The sequence below is a fragment of the Phyllosticta citribraziliensis genome (genome assembly GCF_038025025.1).
Source record: "Phyllosticta citribraziliensis strain CPC 17464 chromosome Unknown J3D65scaffold_11, whole genome shotgun sequence".
Taxonomy (NCBI): domain Eukaryota; kingdom Fungi; phylum Ascomycota; class Dothideomycetes; order Botryosphaeriales; family Phyllostictaceae; genus Phyllosticta; species Phyllosticta citribraziliensis.
The window spans coordinates 1227102-1250954 of NW_027117348.1; the positions used below are offsets into that span (position 1 = coordinate 1227102).

The 23853-nt window shown below is 56.3% G+C and overlaps 9 protein-coding genes across 9 annotated transcripts; 6 read left to right on the forward strand and 3 right to left on the reverse strand.

Moving 5' to 3' along the window:
• Window positions 1-276: 276 nt before the first annotated feature.
• On the reverse strand, window positions 277-564 carry J3D65DRAFT_558678 (uncharacterized protein; the record flags this gene model as incomplete). Its single annotated transcript, XM_066797379.1, has 1 exon — window positions 277-564. One exon carries the CDS (start codon window positions 562-564, stop codon window positions 277-279), a length of 288 nt encoding a protein of 95 aa, XP_066652004.1.
• A 1551-nt stretch (window positions 565-2115) lies between these two features.
• On the forward strand, window positions 2116-2905 carry J3D65DRAFT_606272 (uncharacterized protein; the record flags this gene model as incomplete). The annotated part of the gene is made up of 2 exons (XM_066798432.1): window positions 2116-2704; window positions 2757-2905. 2 exons carry the CDS (start codon window positions 2116-2118, stop codon window positions 2903-2905), a joined length of 738 nt encoding a protein of 245 aa, XP_066652005.1.
• Window positions 2906-3830: 925 nt separating this feature from the next.
• On the forward strand, window positions 3831-4773 carry J3D65DRAFT_103063 (uncharacterized protein). The gene has a single exon (XM_066793643.1). It carries the CDS (start codon window positions 4021-4023, stop codon window positions 4738-4740), a length of 720 nt encoding a protein of 239 aa, XP_066652006.1. The 5' UTR covers window positions 3831-4020; the 3' UTR covers window positions 4741-4773.
• A 428-nt stretch (window positions 4774-5201) lies between these two features.
• On the reverse strand, window positions 5202-6613 carry J3D65DRAFT_103122 (uncharacterized protein). Its single transcript, XM_066793644.1, has 2 exons — window positions 6551-6613; window positions 5202-6441 (listed from the first exon to the last, which is right to left on the reverse strand). Exon 2 carries the CDS (start codon window positions 6405-6407, stop codon window positions 5385-5387), a length of 1023 nt encoding a protein of 340 aa, XP_066652007.1. The 5' UTR covers window positions 6408-6441; window positions 6551-6613; the 3' UTR covers window positions 5202-5384.
• Window positions 6614-9691: 3078 nt separating this feature from the next.
• On the reverse strand, window positions 9692-10865 carry J3D65DRAFT_636522 (uncharacterized protein). Its single transcript, XM_066801413.1, has 3 exons — window positions 10487-10865; window positions 10301-10425; window positions 9692-10243 (listed from the first exon to the last, which is right to left on the reverse strand). Exons 1-3 carry the CDS (start codon window positions 10693-10695, stop codon window positions 9798-9800), a joined length of 780 nt encoding a protein of 259 aa, XP_066652008.1. The 5' UTR covers window positions 10696-10865; the 3' UTR covers window positions 9692-9797.
• Window positions 10866-11434: 569 nt separating this feature from the next.
• J3D65DRAFT_670952 (Clr5 domain-containing protein) lies at window positions 11435-11807 on the forward strand (the record flags this gene model as incomplete). The annotated part of the gene is made up of 3 exons (XM_066803348.1): window positions 11435-11550; window positions 11604-11737; window positions 11794-11807. 3 exons carry the CDS (start codon window positions 11435-11437, stop codon window positions 11805-11807), a joined length of 264 nt encoding a protein of 87 aa, XP_066652009.1.
• A 675-nt stretch (window positions 11808-12482) lies between these two features.
• Window positions 12483-14338, forward strand: J3D65DRAFT_103202 (uncharacterized protein). The gene has a single exon (XM_066793645.1). It carries the CDS (start codon window positions 12900-12902, stop codon window positions 14157-14159), a length of 1260 nt encoding a protein of 419 aa, XP_066652010.1. The 5' UTR covers window positions 12483-12899; the 3' UTR covers window positions 14160-14338.
• A 2031-nt stretch (window positions 14339-16369) lies between these two features.
• On the forward strand, window positions 16370-17837 carry J3D65DRAFT_653234 (pectin lyase A precursor; the record flags this gene model as incomplete). Its single annotated transcript, XM_066802466.1, has 4 exons — window positions 16370-16702; window positions 16748-17038; window positions 17137-17356; window positions 17403-17837. Exons 1-4 carry the CDS (start codon window positions 16506-16508, stop codon window positions 17835-17837), a joined length of 1143 nt encoding a protein of 380 aa, XP_066652011.1. The 5' UTR covers window positions 16370-16505.
• Window positions 17838-19318: 1481 nt separating this feature from the next.
• J3D65DRAFT_636529 (uncharacterized protein) lies at window positions 19319-20848 on the forward strand. Its single transcript, XM_066801414.1, has 4 exons — window positions 19319-19348; window positions 19403-19764; window positions 19816-20077; window positions 20126-20848. Exons 2-4 carry the CDS (start codon window positions 19512-19514, stop codon window positions 20448-20450), a joined length of 840 nt encoding a protein of 279 aa, XP_066652012.1. The 5' UTR covers window positions 19319-19348; window positions 19403-19511; the 3' UTR covers window positions 20451-20848.
• The last annotated feature ends 3005 nt before the right edge of the window (window positions 20849-23853 follow it).

Sequence of the window (23853 nt, forward strand, 5' to 3'; positions counted from 1 at the left end):
GTTGGTGGCCGGCTGATGGGGGTTGATGTACGGATCCGTCTGGAAGCACCCGCAACCGCACACAGTTTTGGCTGTGCAATGGATGGCAGGCAGCAAAAGGGCGGGTTAGGTTTGGTTTGGACCGGAGTAATCAGGAGAGCTCGTTTGGGTCAATGCTGCAGGTGGCCAGCGCAAGTTGGTGGGGAAAGAGCCACGTCCTCCAATGCTCTGGGGTTTTGTAAGCAAATGGTGCATCAAGTCGGGTCTTGCATGTGCCAACCTCTTGTGGTGGACAATCTAGGAGGCGTTGTTCAAGCGGTAGTGGTTCCAGAAGCGCTGAATGGCCTTGCCGGCCAGGTCGTTGTCGGGCCACTGGCTGCGAAAGTAGTTGAAGAGGCCAAACTCGTCGCGCGTAAAGACGTAGTCGTCGGGGCGGGCGACCAGGCGAGACCACAGGCTGGCCAACTCGCGCTGGAGGAAGGCGGACACGGCGGGATCAACACCAGACTCGGACTCGCGGGCGAGGTCGAGAGCCTTTTGAAGGGTGAGGATGTCGTGCCCGTTGACTGTCTCTCCGTTACCCATGGTGGAATAGGGTGGTTTTGTTGTGGGGAGGGCTAGGACGGGGTGGGAAGGTGCAAAGATGGCGGGGCTGTGAGGCGGAGACGGGAGGTCAAAGTGGCGTGGAGCGAAGAGTAGAGGCATGGTTCTGAGGGGAAGCAGTAGAGGGCGAGGGGCTTTTAATGGGTGGTGGGTGGGTTGACAGAATGGACAGGACAGGACAGGACAGGACAGGACAGGACAGACAGAATGAGCAGAGACCCACGTGGTAAGGCAGGCAGGCAGGCAAGAGTTTCGGCGGCCGACAGTCGAGGTCAATGGAAGCAGACGGGAGGTCAACAGAGACTTGGGGGGAGTGCAGGGTGCGGTGATGATGCTGATGATGCGTCGAGAGGGACAGAGGAGAGAGCAGCTCGAGAGTCGCGCCGGTACGGGAAGGGAAGGCGAACCAGGGCAGGGCAGGGCAGGGCAGGGCAGGGCAGGGCAGGGCAGGGCAGGGCAGGGCAGGGACTGGGGCCGGGGCCGGGGGCACACCTACACCTACACTGCTGGACCTCACCACCAAGCCCAGGCCCAAGACAGACGGGACTGCCCTGCCATCGCAGACGCGCAACGCTCCATCGACCTGGGCGCCGGGAACTCGCCAGCCCAGCACTTTTCTCGGACGACGCCCGGCAGCAGAGCACCGCACGCACCGCACGCACCGCACGCACCGCACGCACCGCACCAGCGCCGCCACTTGAAGCGGGCGGTCAATGCAACAACAGTGTAGTAGATACAAACTCTAGCAGGTACTGGCACTGCTGAACCAGATCGTAGAAGGCCTGGTGCGGACAGAACCCCCTTCTCCACCCACCACCCCCTGGGCCCGGGGAGCTTCCTCAAAGAGGCAACTGACCCTCCTCCCCATCAATTAAGCTTCATACGCGACAGCTCGCTGACTCGATTGGTTGCGGGCACTCACTGTCCGGATGACTTGGTTGCAAGACGTCCCTCGACCTGTTTCGCCATGCGTGCGTGCGTGCTTAGCTTATGCAATGCCTCTCACTTGGGTTCAAGCGCCAGAGGGGAGCGAAGCCGTTGCAGCCGCTGCACTTGGTTCGTTCGTTGCGCCGACGCGAGACACGAGCCTCCCGCTTCACCTGCGAGCTGCGTGACGCACGCCCTAAACAACAAAAGTTTAATTGAGGCGCCTGCTGGCAGGCCTGCACGCTGGTGGGTGCTGTGTGTTGGTTGTGCGTGCCATGCTATCGGATGTGGGAGTCGGCACTTGGCAGCTGCTCTCAATTTCTTTCTTCTTTCTTCTTCTTCTTCTGTCTGTGTCCCTTTGTCCAACCCGACTCTCTGTCGGCACCGCCGTGACGCTGCAACTGGTCGGCACGGGAGGGCCCAGGGCAGGCTAGGGCTGCCGACTCGGCACCTCTCGGCCCGTCCATCCTTGTCTTCCGTTGGTTCTGCCTGCGCGTCAGCTCTCCACTCCACGCCGCCCGACCTGCGAGCTTTTTTAGAAGCTAAACCACTGCACTTGCCATGCCCACACACCCTCCGTCTCTCCCACCGCCATAGCCAACATACATGGCCATGAACCTGTTTCGCTCCTCGCCCGCCCTGCCCGCCCTGCGACGCCCCTTGGCCACCTCTCCCCCGACGTCAGCCTCCGCACAGATCCGCTCCCTCTTCTTCAGACCCCGACCATACTCGTCGCCCGCCCGCCCGCTCGCCCGCTCACGCCCGTCTCCTCTGCTCCGCCTGCGCAACTCTGCTCCCCGTCGCTTCAAGTCCGACAATGCCTCCAACGGCCCCAAACCGAACCCCACCCCCAACCTGGGCAGCCCCGAGGCCTCGCCGTCCTTTTCCCAGCGCATGCGCAAGCTCTCGCGAGAATACGGATGGGTCGCCCTGGGCGTCTACCTCGGACTGAGCGTCTTGGATTTCCCCTTTTGCTTCCTTGCCGTCAGAATGCTGGGCACCGACCGAATAGGCCGCTGGGAGCATGCCGTGGTACAGGCCTTCTGGGACCTGGTGCACGTGGCTTTCCCGGACCTGCACAAGGGTCAGCCAAAAGCGGAGGAGGTCCTTACGCCGACGGAGCCAGGTCAAGTCAAGGATGGTGCCGTGCACCGGGTCGACGAGGCCAACAAGTCCAATACGGGCGACGAAGCAAGTACGTACAGTGGCTGCTGCACCTCTGACTCGTCCCACTGACGGAGCCGCAGCAATTTGGACCCAATTGGCCCTCGCCTACGCCATTCACAAGTCCTTCATCTTCATTCGGGTGCCCTTGACCGCCGCCGTCACCCCAAAGGTCGTCAAGGTGCTGAGGAGGTGGGGCTGGGACATTGGAAAGAAGAAGCCCAAGGCATAGCGCGCGCAATTGGATCAGGGTGTAAGATTTGGAAAGTCTTGGTGCTGCTGACGGCATTTGACCGAGTCTCTCCCAGGCCAGCACATCATGTACCACTCAACTCGCCAATATACATCAGCTCAACGTGTAAATACCAGACCGTTGATTCGCGGACCCGTCTCCTGCGACAACTTGCGCCTGGGAATCCAGATTAGGTTGTCCAACACCATGCTCCCCAATCCGCCTACCTGGTTGTGTCGGACGCGTCTTCGATGACCGAGCAGCCACGATTCTTCGTCCGAAGCTTGGTTTGGCCGTCGTGATTCAAACATACATGTCAAAATTAGGTTATACCAGCATGGCCTGACCTGTCCAAAGAGCCCCAAAGCAGTGTTCGCCAACGTCAACGCGCATGGCAGCCGACCCACCCATCATCAGATCCAACCTTTCAGCACAAGTGCCCCTGCGACCCCAGCCGAGCCGCACCTGACTGACACCCTCCACAAGACATGTCACCCCGGAGCGAAGGCCGGCTCGGAGTGAGCCGAAAAGAACCTTAAATCTTAACTGACGTCAGGGTCAGTTCAGTCTTGCGGCTCTTTTGGCCTGCGTGGGCCCTCACCGCCAGCCAGAGCGGCCAGCCCGCTGGTCCAGCCCTGCCGCCGCAACAGCTCGAAAAATTTCCCTGCCCCAACTGCGTGCTCCTCCCTACGCGCCACCACACGTGCGGTGCCCACTGTGGTCCCGCTGCGTCCATGCCGGTTGACGTAACAGCCTTTTTTGTGTCGTACGCCTGTCTACGTACTCTTCAGGCCCGATACTTTCCGCCCAGCTGGATGCATAATCTGAAATTGCATCCACCTACCTATCATCGCTATACTCTCAGAGATTCGCCAGCCCAAACCCAATAGTGACCGGTCTTGGCGGGCAGGGAGGCATGGGGTACAGCCATTACGTATGTACTCTGTCCCCTTGGCCACGACATGCCTGCGCTAGGTACATGTACGTAGCGAGCACGAGGTGCCTCGGGACGGGCACACGGCTACCTCGACACTTTGCTCGTGTATAAGCTTTTGACCTCGTCTCTTGTGGGTTTTGGAGTTTGTTAGACGGCGAGACGGGAAAGCGTCATCTGCATGATTGTTCCTCCGTCTCCGGCCCACGTCGACGCTGACCCACCTTGCCTACCTGCCCATCTAGACAGCCACCATGTACTGCTACCATCGACTTGCGCTCTCTACCGTTGCCAGTCCGTCGGATCAACGCCCCTGCGTGGTCGACGGCCGCCTGGGAAGCTCCCTGCTCTCCGTCAGGTCCAGCAACAAGAGTCTTCACTACACCTCCCTGACACGATAGATCTAGATCGCGCACGGCGGCGGCGCCGGCGCGCGTTGGGACATCGTTTTCCGCCAGCCCTGCGCATATGCTTTTCCGCCCTCGTCGACCACTCGTCGAGCAATAATCCAGCCAACCAGCGGCGCTGCTGTGCGGACTGGGCTGGCCCGCCACGCGGAACACTTCCCCGTCGACCACGCGCGCCGCGAGCCCGCCGTCTCGTCTCGTCTCGTTTCTGCTGTTGTACCGTACCTGCCCGCCGGTCGTCGTCGTCGCCCCAGTGCCGCGCTGTTGGGACTGCCTGGCCATATACGGTACGGTGCCTGCGGTGGAGATGCAACGGCAGCAGGCGGGCGCGGTGTGCTCGGAAAAGCCGCTGCTGGCGTTGCGGTGCTTCGGTGCCACATGCACGCCGCGACGGACGGCCGGTGTTCCGTTGGCTCCCCGCGGTTCCTGAGATCTGGAGTGGAAGAGGCGGGAGAATGGGCTGCAGTTTTCACGGTGGTCTCTGCCGCCCTTGAGGAGTAACTTGATGTCGCCTTCCCAGCCAGACTGTTATATCCAACACATCACTGTATGAGGCTTGCTCAGAAGAGCAGAATTTGGCGCTGGCCGGCCAAGTGCCTCGACGAACCGTAACATGGTACACGATAGGACGACAGTGCCTCTTCTGGCGCGCCGTCCTCACACCTACAGTACATACATTCCACCAAACACAATTGAAACCCAATCCAACAATAAACAACAACAGTAAACAACAAGCCTCGCTCGCTCGCATCCCGCATTCGCACATCCCCCATCAAGCCATCAAGTCAGCCTGCCTCGTCTCGTGCGCCCTCCACCACCACCACCGCCGCAAGCAAGCAAGCATCAGCACAACAACCCCTGCCTTCCATAACCTTCCATGCACCATCTGACTGGTGCGCCACCCTCCGCCAAACTCTAAACCACGCGATTTGGACCCTGAGAATGCCATGCCATGCAGGCATGCATGCTTTACGCATGGCATGGCGCGGACGCCACGCCGCCGCGCCGCGTGGGGGGGGCGACGACTGCCGCTGCTGAGCGGTTGCGTCAGGTTTGCGTTATCTGCCTCGCTCTCCTTTTTCTTCTGTGGCTGCTGGTGGTTGCTGCTACTGCGCGCCTTTGGCTCTCGTCCATCATGTCATGTCTGGCTTGGTCGCGTCGAGCGAACGATCCAACCAGGGATACCGCTACCCCCAGCGTCACTATACGAAAAATGCAAAAGCCGCGCCAAGCCAAACGACGGTGGGCGTCGTGTATGGAAGCGAGAGGGGCGTTCGTCGACGAGCTTGTTTCGGTTGGATTGGGTTTGGGTGGGCCCCCCCTGGTGTTGGTGCTGCTCCTCGGTGGCGATTATCGTCACTCGTCTCTCGTCACCCGTCGTCGAGGTCGGTTCATCTCGGCCGACGCCGACCATCCCTCCGCGCCCCAGCAGACGTGTCGCGTACGACGCCTGACTCTGAATGGCGCTGGGTGCGGGCCTGAGTCGAGCAAGCAACGAGCCAGCCAGCCAGCCAGCCAGCCAGCCCACGCAAACTGAAGGATTTTCTCTCTTGCTGTGCGGCGGCGGCGGCGGCGTCGTCGTCGTTGTCGTCACTTCCGCGGATCTGCTGTTTGGAGGCAGAGGCACGGCTGATGACGAAATGGCCGCTGCGTCTGGCGCTGCTCTGCCTGACGTACCGCTCTGTAGCCCTCCCTGCGCCGTGGCGGGCATATGGGCTGGCACTGACTGACACTGACTGACTGACGCCGACGCCGACACTCCCTGACACACTGACACCGGCACTGGCACTGACACTAGCCGGCACCGGCGGAGGCGGCCGGCCTCCCTCTTGCCCCTGAGTAGCCTCCTCGTTGTGCTGCGCTGACTAGACGCTGACACACACACACCCTCCCAAGCAGAAAAGCGCCACAGCCATCTGGCTGGTGCACCAACTGACTTCATCTGAGCGGGCGGACGACAGCGCGCCGGCCCAATCAGCGGCGCGCTGTGCTCGGCGGATGGGCGTCCGGGCGAGATGGGCAAGGAGGTGGGATCGTGCGTGCGTGCTTGATGCTTCGTCTTGCTCGTTGATCGACTGCTGTCTCCCTGGTGTGTGCTGTTGGCACTGTGCTGCCGCGTTGACGGGCGGTGTGCTGCTCGTGCGTAGCTGCCGAGGGGCATGAGCAGTGCCACCCAGCACAAGACAGTTCTGCTGCTGCCGTGCGGGTGCGTCAGTGAGTGAGCGAGCGAGCGATTGGGCTCGATGCGCGACGATGGTTGTCTGTGCGCGATGCGTTGACTGAGGTGGTCTGCTCATCACTCACTGATTTCCAGCTGGCGCACTCGCCGCGGGTAAACGAGAACGAGAAAAGGCGTGGAGTCAGGCAAGCAAGCTCGCAGGCAGGCAGGCAGTCTACCGTATCTGTTTATCTGACAACGCGCCAGACGCAGTCCAGGCACCGGCCGGCCGGCAGGCGTATCCATCTCACCTCGAGAAGAGCAGGACGATGGATGGACGGCGAGACTGCTGGCTGAGTGAGTGAGCGAGCGAGCAAGAGCCGGAGCATTGCCACGAAGCCCATCTCCTTTCCTCCATCCCGCGGACCGTCCTGCGATGCCGCGAGAAAGGCGTCAGACTTTTTTGTGCTCTGGCGCCCCCTGGGACGCGTCGCCGCTCGACACGATGTTGGGCTGCGACAACGACAATGACAGGCACAGCACAACCCAAGGCGCCCATCGTCAAGCAGCGTCTGGCCGTCCATCCCTAACTCATCATAGAGTACCGAAGAAGCTGCCGTCGCGCGCTCCCGGCCAAACCCAGCGCCCACCAGCGAAAGGGGGGAGGCAGCGCCTCGAGACGAGACGAGACGAGTCGAGGGACCGTAGATATGACGACAGGGCGGGCAGCAAAAACAGCTCGAGCACCTCGAGCACAGAACGACGAGTAGCAGCATAGTTGCAGAGGCACGTCGCAGCGCGTAGGAGCACCGTTACATACAGCGGCAGCCGTCCGTGTTGTTCTCTTGCACGCGGTGCTTGGCGGCGGCCAGGAGAGAGTCAAGTCAAGTCAAGCCAAGCCGCAGATTATTATTGGCGGCGCCGGCGGCAGTGATGGGGACGCGACGAGACGAGACGAGACGCTGCGCGGTCTGTGGGGTGGGAAGAGCCGCTTTTAAGCGTCCATTCTTTGCCTGTCGAAGGGAGGGACGAAGGATCGTTATTCCTTTGTGGGAAGGGGGGGCTGCTCGATGCCAAGGGACGACGGCTTTGCAGGTGTTTTTCTCTTTTCCTCGCTGCGATCAGGGCGTGCGAGGGCTTGTTTGCTGCTGCCGTCGGCGCTGTGGCCAGCACTGTGCTGCTGTTTGCTCACTCTCCTGTCGTCCAGTTGTGGCGCTGTGGCCGGCTCATCAGGGGCTGCGGATCGCTGCTGCTGCAGCTCGTCTCTTGCGACGCGTCGTCGGTCGGCGGTGTCTCTGGTCTCCCACTCGTCCGCCTTTCGGGCTCGTTCTTTTGTCTCAGTCGTCGTCGTCCTCCTCCTCTTTGGACCAATTGACTGACTGTTCCTCAGTCGCCAGCGGTGGCTTGAAGACTTGTCTGTGCCTGGACTTGCTCTTTAGCGTCTTGCGGTCTCTGGGATGCGTCGAATCAGCAGGGCAGCGCGAACTAGGCGTCGTAATGTTGCTTACATCTTGCTAGTCACTTGCGCTGACGCTTCTGTTCCCTACTCCTCTTGAAGACGCCGAACTCGTCGCCATGTACTCTTCTAGACTGCGCAACGAGTCTCCTGGACTGCTTTTTGCTTTGGAACGAAGCTCCATGGCTGCCGAACTGCGATACTGAGAAGTGAGCAGAACGGCTGTTATCTTATGTCAGTCTGGATAGAACAAGGCGAGGACTGCACAATACAGTTTGTGGTCAGCTCAACTGAGAAACAAAGTACGGTGCCACAGTGGCGTCGAGGACTGGCAACTTGAGCACAAGGAGCTGTTGTCCATCGCCACGCATTGTATGCCTCGTGAGCTGTCGCTCATCACGTGCATCCAGGATCCAGGCACCTGCAGCCGCCGTCCCTTGTGACTCCAGTCGTCAGCCAAACATCTGCAAAGAAAAAAAGCGCACAAGAGCTGGGGACCATCCAAGGAAACGACAGAGACCAAGGTCATCAAACACAAAGGAGAGTTGAAGGCTGGTAAGAAAGCCGACTGGCACCACCCGGAAGCGTAGAGTTTGCTCAGGTCGTCGGACCAATCATCATCTACTACCCACTGCCAGACATGACAGGCGTGGCTTTTCTGGAAGGCTGGTTAGACCATTTCCTCCTATCCGCCAACAGCACATCCTCGCTGCCTCTGCGGGCGCCTCAAAGCATTGACTAACTACTGCCATTTTGCGTGTCGAGGCAGACTTTCCGTTTGTTCTCTCCCCTGGACATTTTACCTCCAAAGCATCTGCATCACCCCCTGTACACGGTCACTAATCGCTCCCATGCGCACCCTGCATAGCTCAACTCAAAGCAGCGGCAAGCGCAAAGGCATCCTCAGATGTACCACTCACTCTGTCTGCCCTTTGCAACACCCACAATCATCGAAAACAAGAACAACAACAAAATCACGTCCAAGTCTCCAGCACAACCACACTTCAGGCGCACCAGCTCCGTCACAAAACGCTGCAGCCAAACCATTCGCGCCCATCCCTCTTCGTCTCCTCTCTTCGCGCCGTCCCCATCCAGGTACGCAGGCATCCATCCATCCGGCGCCGCGCCGCGCAGCTGCCGCCGTGCCCAGCCCAGCCCAGCCCATCCTATCCCATCCGCGTAACCCTTCCGCCTACCACACCGCACGCGGACAGACGGCGCACCACTCGCGACGTGACTACCTTACAGAGTAAAGGCCCTGAGCATCACTGCTGCCTTGTATCTTGTCGTGTCGTGTCATGTCGTGGCACATTGGTTGCGCCTGTATGTGTGTGTGTGTGTGTGTGTGTATGTGTGTGTGTCGTGCAGGGGAGGGCATTGCAGGGCAGGGCAAGCAGGGCGCCCCGTCCCGCCGCGGCTGCCGCCGACCGCTCGGTGCCTAGGTTCGTAGGTTGCATTTAGAGTTGCGGCCATGTGGGGACCGGTGACGTGCACGCGCTGCGTTTAAGGTTATTTGTGGATCCTCCGCTGTTGGCGGAATTAGGTTGATTGTAGGCGAGATGGGGAGATTGGATGGGGGGGGGGGTGGTGGGAATGGGGTTCCGGGGGGTGAGGGGGAGGGAGAGGGAGGGATGGAGGGAGGGAAAGGGGAATTGAAATGGGAAAGGAAATGGCGAGGTGACGTCGTTGTGATGAGGTGGTGTGCTGGTGGTGGGAGGGCCTGATGGAGGGCGTGGAGTTTGAAGAAAGGGGTTTGGTTGGCTGTGGTCTTGCTGCATTGGGTTTCTGTTGCCGCTGGATGCGTTTGGATTTGAATGTCAGGTGCTCTGAGCTCTTGTACCTGTCTGTCTTTGTCTGGTGCGCTACAAGTTTTCGAACCAAGCTTTTGACGGCGGTGAGGTAGACGACATGATATATTCAGGGGTCAGGTGGATAGATCAGAACAAGGTCTGTCTGCTATAGACGTTTCGGAAGCTCTTGATCAACAGTCTGCTGTTCTTTGTCGAAGTGTTTTGATGGTCGTGGCGAGAAGCAGAGGTGTCTCTTTGAGGACTGATGCGCGGAGTAAATAAGAGATAGGAGACAGCACATAGTACAAATGAGTAATTACATGGTGTCCAGTATAACACTACTTGAAAGCACCTGTTTCGAGACAAAGTACAATAAATCTTCTTTTGCCAACGCCGTGCTTGAATGTCGCTCCTTGTAGGCGGTCGGTAGAAATGCTTGAATGCTTGAACGCTCTGCAAGACCTTTCTTTGAATCGGGTTGGAAACGAATAGAGCATCATGATGATTGAGGATTTGGGTCATCTTTGTCATTGAACCTCTTCTACATCGAATACGCTTCGGGTTGACTGCCGACTGTATTGCGTCGAAGGAAACTAAATTTGAATCAGCATGGTTGAAGGCTGAATATGGTGGAAAGAGCCTGTACTTACTGAGGTGTGCCATCTTGATGCCGGTACTACCCCGAGCCCAATCACTGTGTCTGTTCTTCTCATGAAGAGTATTCCTTGATGCAGTGGCGGTGGTATGCTTGGAAACGTTCTTGACGATTGATAATCTTTTCAATGTCAGCAATACGTTCTGGAAAGAGCAGGGAATACAATGCCATGGAGTAGTACCGAATGCAAAAGTCTGGTCGGCTGAATGGTTTGCGCGGCGCATGCGTTTGGCCATTTGGTAAAGGACTAGAACCGTCGGGGGAGCAGAAACAACCAGAGTCACCAGGGCAATGATGGCTTCGGCAGACAAAGACATTTTGAAATGATGGAATTCTAAAGTGAGTTGCGAAGTTCGCCGGCGGACGTCTCGGGAAATTTGTATTCAACATGATAGTCGCGGTCGGATGCAAGCCTGTTTTGCTCTTTTGGTTGCGCAAGATTTTGTCTCTGTCGAATGAAGAGGCTCGCCAAGTGGCATTTTTGGGACACTCCACGCCCAGCTAGCTGATGGGCCAAAGTTGAGAGAAGTTGGAAAGCAGAGCGTGTCGACAAGGAGGAGAGCGAGGTTTTGGATGCAGCCAATCAGACCGGCGTCGTATGCGAGAGGAAAATGGAACTGGCCAATCACAGCCTCCGCCCTTTCCGCCCGCCGTACGCCGATCTGGTTCTCGAACTGAGCGTTGACCAGCGCGCCGCATCATCAGCCTCATTCCTTCATCACCCTGAGGAAGCCCATGCGCCATGCAGGCTGATTCTGGCACCAGCCAATCTTTTCTTCGCAGCGCGCATCATGGCGTCCGTCTGCCTGCAGCCGTCGTGGCTGTGTTGGCGCGGCTTTCCTCGTCTTGCTGCTGCGCATACCGGGGGGAGCTTTGGCAACGCTGACCTTGGCCCCCAGATTTGAGGTTTTGGGAGCAGCCAATCAGAGGGTGGAACGGACGCCTTTCGACGTTGTTGCAGTACGACCTCTTCGCAGATTTTGGATTTTGTCCAATCAAGACAATCAAAAGTAGCCCTACTATCCGAGCTCGTGGGCTTATTATGGGACCTTCCGCTTCCGCTACAGCTCGTTGACGATGACATGCTCTCCGTTTTTGCCGTCGACTCCAGTCTTCCCAGCCAAATATCATGGAACCAATCTGGGAATCGCTCAAGGAGGCCATCCGCGACCTCTACCTCGTGCAAAATGAGTCAAAAAAACACGTCATGTCCGAAATGAAACGGCTTCACGGGTTTGCAGCAACGTACGTCCTACAGGGGGCTTCCCATGGAAATTAACTGACCTCGTGCGTGACAGAGAAGCGCAGTACGAGCGTCAACTCAAGAAGTGGAACTTCCGGAAGAATCTGTCCTCAAAAGAGTGGGCTCATGTTGCTCGTCGGGTGGAGAAAAGAAAACTTGAAGGACGTGACAGCCATGTGCTCCTGAATGGTAAGCGTGTGCCAGCAGAGAAACTGCAAAAGAAAGCGTCTACTTGCGGTTATCAGACTACCTGGGATAAGCTGCAGGCCGGCCTTCAAGGTGAGGTGGTTCTTCTTTCGCAGCGTTGAATTTTACTGACAAAGTGTTGAGCCTCCGAGCCTCGCAGCCCCACCCCAGAGGGCGTTGCGATATGCACCCCTCCAGAATCTCCAGGCAACAAACGTCAAGAGGTTACGGAAAGCATTCCACTTCCTTCGCCAACGCGTACATCCCCGTCATATTCTGGGATGTATTCAACCAACACTTTCCTGGAACCACCGACACATGCAACTGGGCTAGAGCATGGAGATGTAAACCCTGAAAGCCCAAGACTGGCTCGGAGCAGAATTGGCCGCTCGATTTCGACGCGCAGGCGAACGAAAAGACGCGAGGAGCTTCTGGCTACCACTAGAGAGACTACCCAGTCGAGTGCTCCGAGCAGGATTGGCCGCCCAATTTCGGCGCGCGGACGAACAAACAGACGACACGATCTTCTGACTTCCATTAGAAGGACCATCCAGTCGAGTTCAACGATGCAGGAATTTACTGCCATGTCTCGGGTCGACACAATCGCCGGAAAAATGCTTCGGGAGGCGCTCCTGCTGGACAATCTCAAGATGGTCACCGAAATACTTGTTCACTCAAAGCAGGATGTCGTGAACGAGCGCATTTTTGAAGAATCTCACGACCAAGAACTCCGAGAATGGTGCCTCCGTCTGCCAATCGAATGTGCTATACTTTGTCGGAATGTCGCAGCAACTAAGCTACTCTTAGGTTATGGGGCACAAACAGAAACCATTAAGCTCAAGGCAATTGGAATCGACACAATTTCGCTCGAATACAGTCCTGTAGATCCGTTCAATCGAGATCAATGCATCGCCGAAGCCAAAGAAGTCTTGCATCATCTCAGCGAAAGTGGACCCGAGCGAATCTCTCCATTTTTGCTGTTTTCGGTCTCCACAATCGCGGGGGATTCAAAGACCGTGGACTCAAATTCACACACGGCTTTCATGAAGCGCGTTGCAAAAGGGTCCAAAGGACACGAGGCACTTGCAATCGCCGCTCAATTAAGCCACCTCGACGTTGTTCGAGCACTCCTGAATGCTGGAGCGCCTCCCAATCAAGAGATTGAATGTTCACGGCCATTTGTCCGCCAATATTCTGGGCCACAAAGCACGGTCATCTCAAAATGGTCAATCTGCTTCTCCAAAGTGGGGCGCGGACCGAGAGACCACACTGTCTTCATGGGTCTCCAGGCAAAGGATCACGCCATGAACTCTACAATCAATCCATTTCCGCGCTCCCAACCGTGCTTCAGCTTGCCTTGGCCCAGAAGGACGATTCGATGGCTAAAACTCTATTACTCCATGGCGCTGACCCTGAACCTGCCCAGATCAATGGATCTACTGGACCATTCCGACACTTGCACCAAAAGAAAATCCTGCGAATTAGGCTCGGAAATCACAGGGGAGACGTTTACAGCTCTAAATTGCTTTCGTTGCTTCGTAAAGCCCAAAGATGGGACAGACCTCTCAAGGTTGCCTCATTCTGTGAATTCCTGGGGGCGCATGTACAGCCGGAGGGCATTCGACTGCGTCTCGACCATGGCAAACCCGGGACTCTCAGTTTTCTACAGGCCGCCGCATGGAAATGGGACGTGCCCATGATGAAGAAGTCTCTTGAAAAGAGGGGGAACATCAATTGCGTCAACAGCGAAGGCTTGACACCGCTTCACATGCTCTTCTTGAATCCTTGGCGATTCCATTCCAACAGCCACTCTTTCAAGGAGCTTCAAAAGGCGTTGACCTTCATGGTGGACAATGGGGCCAAATTCAACAGCCTGAAAACACCCGCGCCCTTAATACTCGTCATAGCTGATGCGATTTCTCATATGGAACCTCAAGACGGAATGGAACTCTTCGATTTCTTGGTCAACCAGGGCCTTACTTGCGACGATCCACGCGCGCTCGAAAAAGCAGTAGCGCATCGGTGCTACTGGCTTCTTAGTGCATTACTGGAAATCAGAATAAACAACCCTCATTTGCAGCATCCTGCCCTCATAAAGGCTGTCACGAATGCGGATCGATCAGCAGTTGAGATACTGTTGCAGTGTAAAAGAAGCGCTTCTCTCCCATGCACCATGGAAGCACTAAAAAAAGCCTGTCTCATGGTTCACAACCACGCAATGATCAGACTGCTGATCGACCTTGGAGTTCCTACCGAGAAACCCAACATAAAGCAGGATTGCATGTTTTTACCTCCGTGCGGCGATTATCTTTGGCCACATGAAGGGCGTGTTGCCCTGACCGCAGTATTGGCAGCAAAGGCAGGCTCGAGCGCTTCGACTAATTTAGCCCTGTCGACTGATCAGCGCGGGTGGGAGCAGAACTGACTTGGAGAACCAAGAACAGAAATCGTCTGATTTCAGCTCTTGTTGGGTTTTCCACAATTCACACTGGTCCGACGGGCGAAGGTTTCGCCCACGCTCCGGCCTAGTCGTCTCGGCTTCCGAAACGGGCTTGACGTTGTGGTTGCTGGTACCCGCGCCAAGTATAACGTCATGGCACATGCATGCCGTGAGAATCTACCAGAGAAATCCACTGGACTGGCACAATGTTGTTTCGAAATAATGCAGTCCCGAGGAAGCCTTGCGAGGTACGGCCGGTGCGAACGACGTCACTGCTCGCCATGACGTTGTCCAAATCCCTTTCTATGTACCCAAGGACATATTTAAGTCGACCTCATTCGCCATGGCTACAACGAGACACCAAGTCAACGCAGAAATACATTTCAATCAGCTGAAAACTGCCTCCAAGCTTTCAGACCCAGAAAACCTTTCAACTTCTACAGCAGACATTTCAAGAATCCCCGCTATGAATTCCGCCCCTAACAACCCTCAAACTGGCCCCACGAAGCCTCCTGTCGGCCCTGCAAAAGTCAACGTTGGTCCAAAGCACGGCGTTGATGTCCAAACAGGAGGTCCCAAGCCCACGGGAGTCAAGGTCGGGGCAAAAAATGGAGTCGACGTAAATGTCGGCGGAAAGAAACCAGTCGGCGTCAAGGTCGGCTGGAAGGGAGTCCATGTCAATGTCGACGGCAAGAAGATTATGTAGACACGGGGACACGACGTATGTCTATCTGTCGGAGTAGTTGTGATGATAAGCTGATGTGCTTACCTAGGTTCAACTTAGACGACGAACACGGTCAGGACGATTTTCATTGTAAGAAGGCGCATGAACATCTATTCGGGATCGGAGAAACAGCACAGCAAATGAATTGGACGGTGTAGTACTGCGTAATTTCTAAGGACAGTAATATCGTGGCAGACTCACTTATGATATCAACTTCTCCGAATCAAATACACCTACACACGGGCGTGGAATGTATGAGTTTTACGGGCTCGCAGCCCTTTAGACAGAACATGCCCTGTCGTGGCATCAGTTGGTTGTTCTTCTCCTCTCGCAGGTTAACCAACGTTCCCTGTGTTGACCCATCCACTGAATGAATGCCTCCTGGTGCCACATCTGAAGGGACCTGAATGCTCCCTGTCGTCCCCTGTTTCTGCTTCAGACCTCCCGTTAAGCTCAGATTTAACCTTACTTTGTGAAACAGATGCGTGAGACACATTCCATTTACTCAATTCAGTTGCGCGCTCACCTAGCACATCCTACCAGCTCAGCATGAGCTCGACCAAGTCCATGAACAGAAGAATACTCCAAATCGATCGTGTCCTGTTCCAAAAAATCGCAAGTTCGCATAACGGCCAAAGTCAACTATATTCACTGCGGAAATTTCAAATTCGTTGTGATTCGTTGTGGACTCCCAGCGGACGCCTTAAATCAGCCCTGCTATAGATGGTAGTGGAGCGGTTGTTCTAGAAACACTATAAAAGTCTGGGCAAGACCCCAGGGACAATCTCCAGTCAGGAGAGTGGTGCGATGGCGGCGGTGAGTTCAACGCTCAAGCCTGGGAACGGGCAGTGGCTAGTGCTTCGGGGCCGAAGCTGCGTTTCGAAAGATACAAGCGATTGACAAGCGACGTTGGTGTTGTTGTAATGAGTGGGTCTGGGGCGACCCAAGCGAGGGCCCCTGAACTCCGAAGCTCGGATGATCTCCCCGTTGTCGCGCTGCAGCAACTTCTTCACACTACTGCAAGCGTTTCTCCGCATCGATTGCCGACCGTTTTGTATTTCGCAGTGGATGCATTCTCCCACCAGAGACGGGTTGTCGAGCAATATTCAATTTCGCTTTGGATTCAGCCTGTGCCGTCCAGACGGCGGAGACTGCCGACATCCCACTTTGAGAGCAGCACTGCTATAGTGCTCTATCGAGGCTAAAATGAGCCATTAGATACAAAGACGACCCATCACAGATCGATTGGTGGAACCATTGTCAACCTGCCATGTTGGGTGACCCAAGAACGCGGAAAAGGGACTGCATCAGGCGCCAAAGCCGAGCCAGCACAGTGCGAACGGGACGGTTTTCCCAAACCACGTGTGACGGCGGAAGCGCAACAGAAACGGAGTAATTCATCGGCAAGGCGGGTTTGCGGGAGCGCAACGGCTGCCAAATTCCATCGGCAAGAGCCGACAGATGCACAGTACCTCCCCAATGGGCTCCACCCCGTTTCGTCGTCCGAAACAGTGTCTTGGCAGTGGTTATGGCTGTGGAATGCTTCTTCTTATAAAAAGTTGAAGTGCTGCGTCCTTGATGGCTCATCATCACTCCAAACACTCACCATGAGACTCGCACTTCTTCCCCTTGTTGCTGCCCTTACCAGCCGCGTCGCTGCTGTCGGCGTCGTTGGCGCTGCCGAAGGTTTCGCCCATGGCGTCACTGGAGGTGGATCGGCTACGCCCGTCTACCCTTCGACGACTGATGAGCTGGTCTCTTACCTCACGGACGACGAGGCTCGCGTCATTATCCTGAACAAGGAGTAAGTTTTCGAAAGTAGTCAAAGGAGCAAATGCTAACGGTACAGATTCGACTTCACGGGCACCGAAGGCACTGTGACGGAGGATGGCTGCCGTCCTGCTTCCAACACCTGCGGTAGCAGCGGTCAGGATGCCATCAACGAGGCCGAATGGTGTACCAACGGAAACGCTGGAGACGGCTCGACCACCATCTCGGTCACGTACGACAAGGCTGCCATTCTGGGCATTTCGGTCGGCTCCAACAAGTCCCTGGTTGGCGAGGGCACCAAGGGCGTCATTCGCGGAAAGGGTCTGAGGATGGTCAGCGGTGCTTCCAACATCATTATCCAAAACATCCAGTGAGTTATTACGCAGTCGATGTCAAAAGGGGGAGCAGCCCTGTCCCTTCTGAAGCCACCAAGACCTCAAGATTATGGACAGTGCTGACTAGCTCTAGCATCACCGAGCTCAACCCCCAGTACATTTGGGGAGGCGATGCTTTGACTGTCAACGATGCGGACCTGATCTGGATTGACCACGTCAAGATCAGCCTTATTGGACGTCAAATGTTTGTCGCTGGCACCGAGGCCTCCAACCGCGTCACCATCTCTTACTGCGAGTTTGACGGCAACACCTCGTGGTCGGCGTCTTGCGATGGCCACCACTACTGGTCGGTGGTAAGTGTCTCTTCCATTTGGACTTGGACAAAAGCTTACAAGACAGTACCTCCTCGGCTCCAACGACCTCATCACCATGCAGGGCAACTACCTGCACCACCTGTCCGGCCGCGCCCCCAAGGTCGGCTCCAACACGCTGCTGCACTTTGTCAACAACTACCACTACGCCAACACCGGCCACGCCTTCGACGTCATGTCGTCCAACGCCAACGTGCTCATCGAGGGCAACGTCTTCCAGAACGTCGATACGGTGCTGCTCGAGAACAAGGGCCAGGTCTTCGCCGCGCCCTCGGCGTCCTCCAACTCGGCCTGCGAGTCGTACCTCGGCCACACTTGCCAGGCGAACTCCTTTGGTAGCTCTGGAACTCTGACTGGAACCGACACTGGCTTCCTGTCCAGCTTTTCGGGCAAGAACGTCGCCTCGGCCAGCGCTGCCAGCGCCGTCAGCACCGCCAGTGCTGGTGTTGGTGTTGTCGCTTAAAGTCAGCGTCATATTATTTTGGTTTCGCTTCTGTAAATACCTTTTATTAAGCCTTTCGTTCTCCCATTCAAATGTTGATATTCTTCGAGCCGAAATGTTTCTGAACTTTCTTTGTCACTCCCGAAAGGGTCGGAGATGCATCAGCCTTGTCATAAGCATTTAGTTCTCCATTCTACTTTCACCATTTTTGAATTACCCTATCCCATGGTCCTCTGTCTATCCAAGGACCAGGAATCTTATCCTCCAACCCATCCCGATTTTGAAAGAAACCTCAATCCGTGCCCATTTTTCACCAATATCTTACACTGCAAGGAGCTCCTCAGGACTTGCAAAGGCAGTAGCTAGTCACAGTCAGCGGTGTTTAAGTTGGACAAAAAGGTGACATACTTAGGTCCGTCGGACTCATTACCACGGCACTTCCTCTGTGCGCCATTGAGGGGGCACACCGGACATTGCTGCCACGCAGAGCACCAACTGTCTGGGCGGTAGTCCTGGTACTCAGGGACGCCGGTGTAGTCGTCAGCGCCAACCGCGTCGTTGTGCATGTAGCCAACGGGAAGCGTCGAAAAGAGGCCGCGGCGAATCGACCACCTCCAACAGTCGCTGGTCCGCGCACCGCCGCTCTTCCACCAGTAGTGGTCGTTACGTGCAGTGTTGCCTGGAAGTGTTAGCCAAGTTGGAGCACACGGGGCGAGAAACTCACAGCTGTTCACGATGTACTGCATGTTGGCGATGCAAAGGTCCTTGAACTCGCCGCCCGATTGAGGAGCCGAGTTGGAACAGTACGGCGTGTCCCTGCGGCCCTGGAAGTGACGAGCGACCGAACGCTCCCGGTCTCCCACGTACAGCATCTCAAGCTCGATGGGATCCTCGTATGACGCGCTCCAGTCGACATGGAAGGGCAGGAACTTCATGATGTCCGAGTAACCCCACTTGTTGCAAGCATACTCGATGGCTGCGTTTGCTCCATCGAGCTCAAAGTTGAGACGAGGTGAGCCCTGGGCAGCGTTGAAGCACTGCAGGACACCGGAGGCAATCGTGCTCATGGAGGAATCGACAGAAGCGTTGGCGACCGGGACGAGGGACTTGAAGGCTGTGCCATTGGAACGCGCCTGAAGGGGAGCAGAGTACTTTTGACTTGTCGAAGCGGCGCCCACAGAGGCAGAGTCGGAAGACGGGTCAAAACAGAGGCATGCACCACTGTAACGACTTAGCTTTGGTTTGATGACGGAGCGCTTGAAAGACTTACCTCATGGGACGCATGTTGTCCATGACACACTTCCTCTGCAAGCCTTTGCCTGGGCACTTGGGACATTCCTGCCACTCTGTGCAAGAGCTGTCTGGCCGGTAGCTGTCAGATGTCAAGGAATCCGCGTTCTGGGCGTCGTTTCGAGAGTAGCCACTTTCCAGCCTGGTGTTGAATTCACCACGGAGGAGCGCCCACTCATAACAGTCCTTGATGTAAGTGCCACCACTTTTCCACCAGTGAGAGTCGTTGCTCGCCGTGTCGCCTGTAAATCGTCAGTACCCATTTCCAAGAACAAAATGCACGCTTTGGTACTCACAGCTGTTGATCAGGTAACCCATATTGTCTCGGCAGGTGTTCAAAGCCACGTCCCGATCATGGAACAAATCCGGGCATGAGCCGCCTTCATCGTTCCTGGCGATGTGGAAATGAAGCGGATTTTCAATGACCGAACCGTAGTCGAGAGGGAAGTAGTCGTTCTTGGGGTCCCAGACATAAGCAAAGGCTTTGCAGATGTACTCGATGGCCTGGTTTGCGGTGTCGAGATCAAAGCTTGCAATGGCATTGCCTTGTTCAAGATTTGCGCAGCTCAGCTTGGTGTAGCCAGAGTTGTCGGGAAGAGCGGTTGCCTTGGGGGGCACTGCGCTCACGACCAGCCCAGGATTCTTGCAAGTGCAATACCTAGGTAATGATCAGCAAATGTTTCGAGCCGTGTGTGAAACGGTCACTTACTTGATGCCAAAGCTGTGGTCGTCGCATTTCCTCTGCGCATGGTCGATCGGACACTCAGGGCAGTCTTGCCAGTTGTCACAAGGTCTGTCGGTGCGGTAGCTGTCGTCAATGGGAATGACTTGATCCGCCACCACGGCATCGTTGTGAGAGTATTCGTCTGGCAGACCCTGAAAGGTGCCACGAGAAAGAGACCAGATCCAGCAAGCACTGTACTTCGAGCCACCGCTTTTCCACCAGTATTTGTCATTGCTGGAGGTATCGCCTACGAATTGTCAGTCATGTTAACAAATGGAAAACACTGCAAACTCACATTGGTTGAGCACAAATTGGAGGCTTTCCTTGCAGAGCTCCGAGTACTCCGCAGCAGACCGAGCTCGATTGTCGTCGTACCAGCAGAGACTCTTGACATCTTCGCCTTCGCTGGTGGTATTGCCGTCGCCCCAGAACTTGATCTCGACATTGATTGGATTCTCATAGGCTTCACCCCACTGCTTAGAGAACTCTTGGTCTCTGTGGTCAGTCGAATAGGCCCAGGATGTGCATGCCCAATCGATGGCTCGGTTTCCGCCGTCGAGGTCGAAGTCATTCTCAGGAAATCCTTGCTCGGCCTCGACACAGTTCAGACCCGCAGATGACGATGTCGCCGACGGTGCATCGGTTGTAGTCGATGCCTCCAGGGAAGAGCTCGAGCTGGTCGACGTAGGGTTGGCAGATTCCGAATAACTGTCAGACGTGGTCGTGGTCAAAGTCCAAGGCGCTTCAGAAGTGGCGGAAGAAAATTCCAACGAGGTCGAGCTGCTGGACGCTGCTCCAGATGACGAAGCCTCCATGGTGGCACTGGAGGAGGCTTCGGACATCGACGTCGTCGAGTTCATGGCCAAGGACGAGGAAGACAATGAGGAATTGGATGTGCTGCTACCAGAGTCTGACTCAGGGGTCGTGGAATTGCCAGAGTCGCTTGAAAATGCAGACCTCGCACCCGTTTTGCTCGAATCGTAGCTAGACACAGCATTGGACGAGAAGACGACCGAAGACGTGGAACTGCCAAAGCTCGTCATGGCTGGCGTGGAGAAATTTGCCGACGAAGTCATCGGAGCCAAGGACGAACCCGGAGTCGGCACAGGCGAGGGCGTCAGCGTGTGGCCAGACCAACTCCCGGTCGACTTCGACGCCATCGGGGTAGAAAAAGACGAAGAACCAGTGGCAATGGGGGTCGAGTTGAGCGGAGCATACTCCCAGCAGCTCGAAGTGGTCTCTCCGCCCACACATGGGACTTGGTACGACGTCAGCGGAGGATCAGAGCCGGTCCATTCCATGCTTTCAGCCGAAGTGAGGCTGCTGTACGAGCTGAGGAGGCCGGGAATGTCGACCGATGGCGTGGCATAGCACGTGGCAGGGCTCAGTGGATTGTAGGAAGGCCGAATTTCCCACTGGAGCATTGCATCCGTGCTCATGGTCCACATCGAGCTGGGGTAGCCCGCCTTGAATGCCTCGAGGCCTCTGCCTGCGAGGTTCAGGTTGCCGTCCTCGTCTGCCGTTTGGGTGAACCAGCCGCCATCCGTAGCGATGATTGACTTGATGTGCTCGCTGATGGCAGTGTTTTGCTGCGCCAACTTGCTGTTCATGAAGTTGGTGTACGCATCAGCCCATCCTGGAGCGCCAGAGCTCGGGGGAGGAAGAGGAGCAGCGCTGCATCCAGGAGCTTTTCCAAGGTCGTCAATGGCCATGAAGCCACCCCAGTATGCAGAGTTCGACATGTTGAACCGAGAAGTGATGCCCTCGTCATTGATCAGAGCGATAGCCGCGGCGATTTCGTTCAAGACTTGCAACTTATCGCTGTCGGACATGGTGACATTGGTGGAGCCGACTTGCTCGGTACCGTCATCGCCGCCCCTGAGACCGTTGAGATTGGCGAGCAGCTTGGCCTTGACGTCGTTGAGAGCCGAGTCAACAGCGTAGTTGTTGAAATAGGCGTTTGCTGCGTCATTCATCAGCTTCTGAAGGCGAGGAAGGCCGTCGTAAGAGGGGTCGGGGCCAATGAAGAAGTCGTTGAATTCGTCGCAGAAGGTCGAAAGGTCCGACTGCGCGGCCATGATGGACTCCAGGAATTCCATGATCAAGGGGATGTCGTAGGCGTGGTCGACGTTGACAGAAGGCCTGTCCCCATCCAAGCTGTAGGTCGCAGGGATGCCGCCAATACCAGTCATAATCGGGCTCGCCGTCAAGGATGTGACATTGTCGAATTTCTTGTACGTGAGCGTGGGGCAAGCTCCCTCGGTCTCGCTAGCCATTGTTGCGGCGTACCACTCTGTCGCGTCGCTGCTGGTGGCCAAAGAAGTTGCGGCTGGCCAGGTGGCGATGCGGATGAGGATTGGGATTGCAGTAGTCGATCCACGCGCCGGATCATACTCATTCCTGCTGAAGGAGCAGCCGCCGACATGATTGAAGCCGTTTGCACCAGCCTCTGGATCGATTTTCTGGAAGGACTGCTCATCCTCGCTCTCGAATGCCTGGTCGTCGAGCTTGAAGTCGTACTCCCAGCAGCCAGAAGATGCAGACGCTGTGGTAGCAGTAGCCGTGTTGGAGGCGACGCTGCAGCCGATGGTGGGAGTGCAGGAGCTGGTCGTTCTCGTCGCAGTTGTGGAACCAGATGCGTCTACACCAAAGCTCGTCAAGGTGGAACAGACTTCGGTCGTAGTCGTGGCGCAGCTACTGCTTGACTGAGAGGAGCTGGTGGACTGCGAAGAGCGGGTAGATTCGGAGGAGCTTGTCGACTTGGAAGAGCTGCCAGACTCGGAAACACTTGCCGACACGGAAAAGCTGGCGAGCTCCGAGGAAGCGCTGCGGGTGATGGAGGCAATCTCAGACGAGAGGCTCGAAGCGTCAGAACCAGTGGCAGTAGAAGTGACAGAAGAAAGGCTGCTAAGATGGCTGCTGAGCGAGGCCTGGTCAGATGTGGAGGACTGCGAGGAGCTGGTCGACTCAGAGGACGCGTAATTGGAAGAGCTGGGCGACTGGGAAGAGCTAGTCGGCTCAGAAGAACTGCTGGCCTCAGAACCGCTCGTAGACTTGGAAAAGCTGGTGGACTCGGAAACGCTGGCCGACTGGGAAGCGCTGGCCGACTCAGTAGAGCTGCCAGACTCCGAAGACTTGGTCGTCCTTGCACTAGCAGAAGCAGGTTCATTGGGATCGCTATCCGAAGGCTTTGGCTCAAACTCAAACGTTGGGTTACCAAAGCCATCAATCGTGAGAGCAGGAATGGACATCCAACCTGGGCCGGGCGGCTTGATGGGAGGATAGATGCCAGGGAGAGTGAGCTCAGGAAGACGGAACCCAGGAGGGCCAGGTGGGCAGAACCAGCAGCCACCTGGAAGCACGGGGAAGTGAATACGGTGCAAGTGCCCATGATGGTCTTTGGAAACCGAGTCCTCATGCGTGCCCTTGGTCTTCTTCGGGTCCTTTGTCGATGGCTTCTCACTCTCGCTCAGAACGATCGGGACGGGAGTGATCAGGACAGGCGGAAAAGTGGTCTCGCTGGTAGAAGTAGAAAGGGTCGAGGTTTGGCTACGACTCTGCATGCTTTCGGCGGAGCTGATAATGGATTGCGATGCATCAGAAGACGAACTGGCCGTGGGATTTGGGGTGGGTGCAGATGGAGTTGGCAGGTTCGTGGCGCGCACGCTTGAAGATGATGCTGCGTTCGCAGACGTCCGAATGCTCCCTGCCGCAGTAGACGACGACGTCTGGATGCTCCCCGACAGTGAAGACGAAGACGACTGGATGCTCCCCGTGACAGAAGATGACAATGCAGAGCCTTCCAAATTGCTCGACGAAGCGCCAGCCACCATGCTAGTTGATGAGAACGAGCTGGTCCAAGGCAAGGCGCTTTGTGAACCTTCAGCAAAAGTCTGAGGCGGAATCACGATGATAGCGCTGCCGTTGGCGTTTGTCGTGGAGTAGGCCTCGGAAAAGCTGAAACTGGAAGCGCTGAACGGGGCGCTGACCGTCTGGGGCGGAATCACGATGATTGCGCTGCCG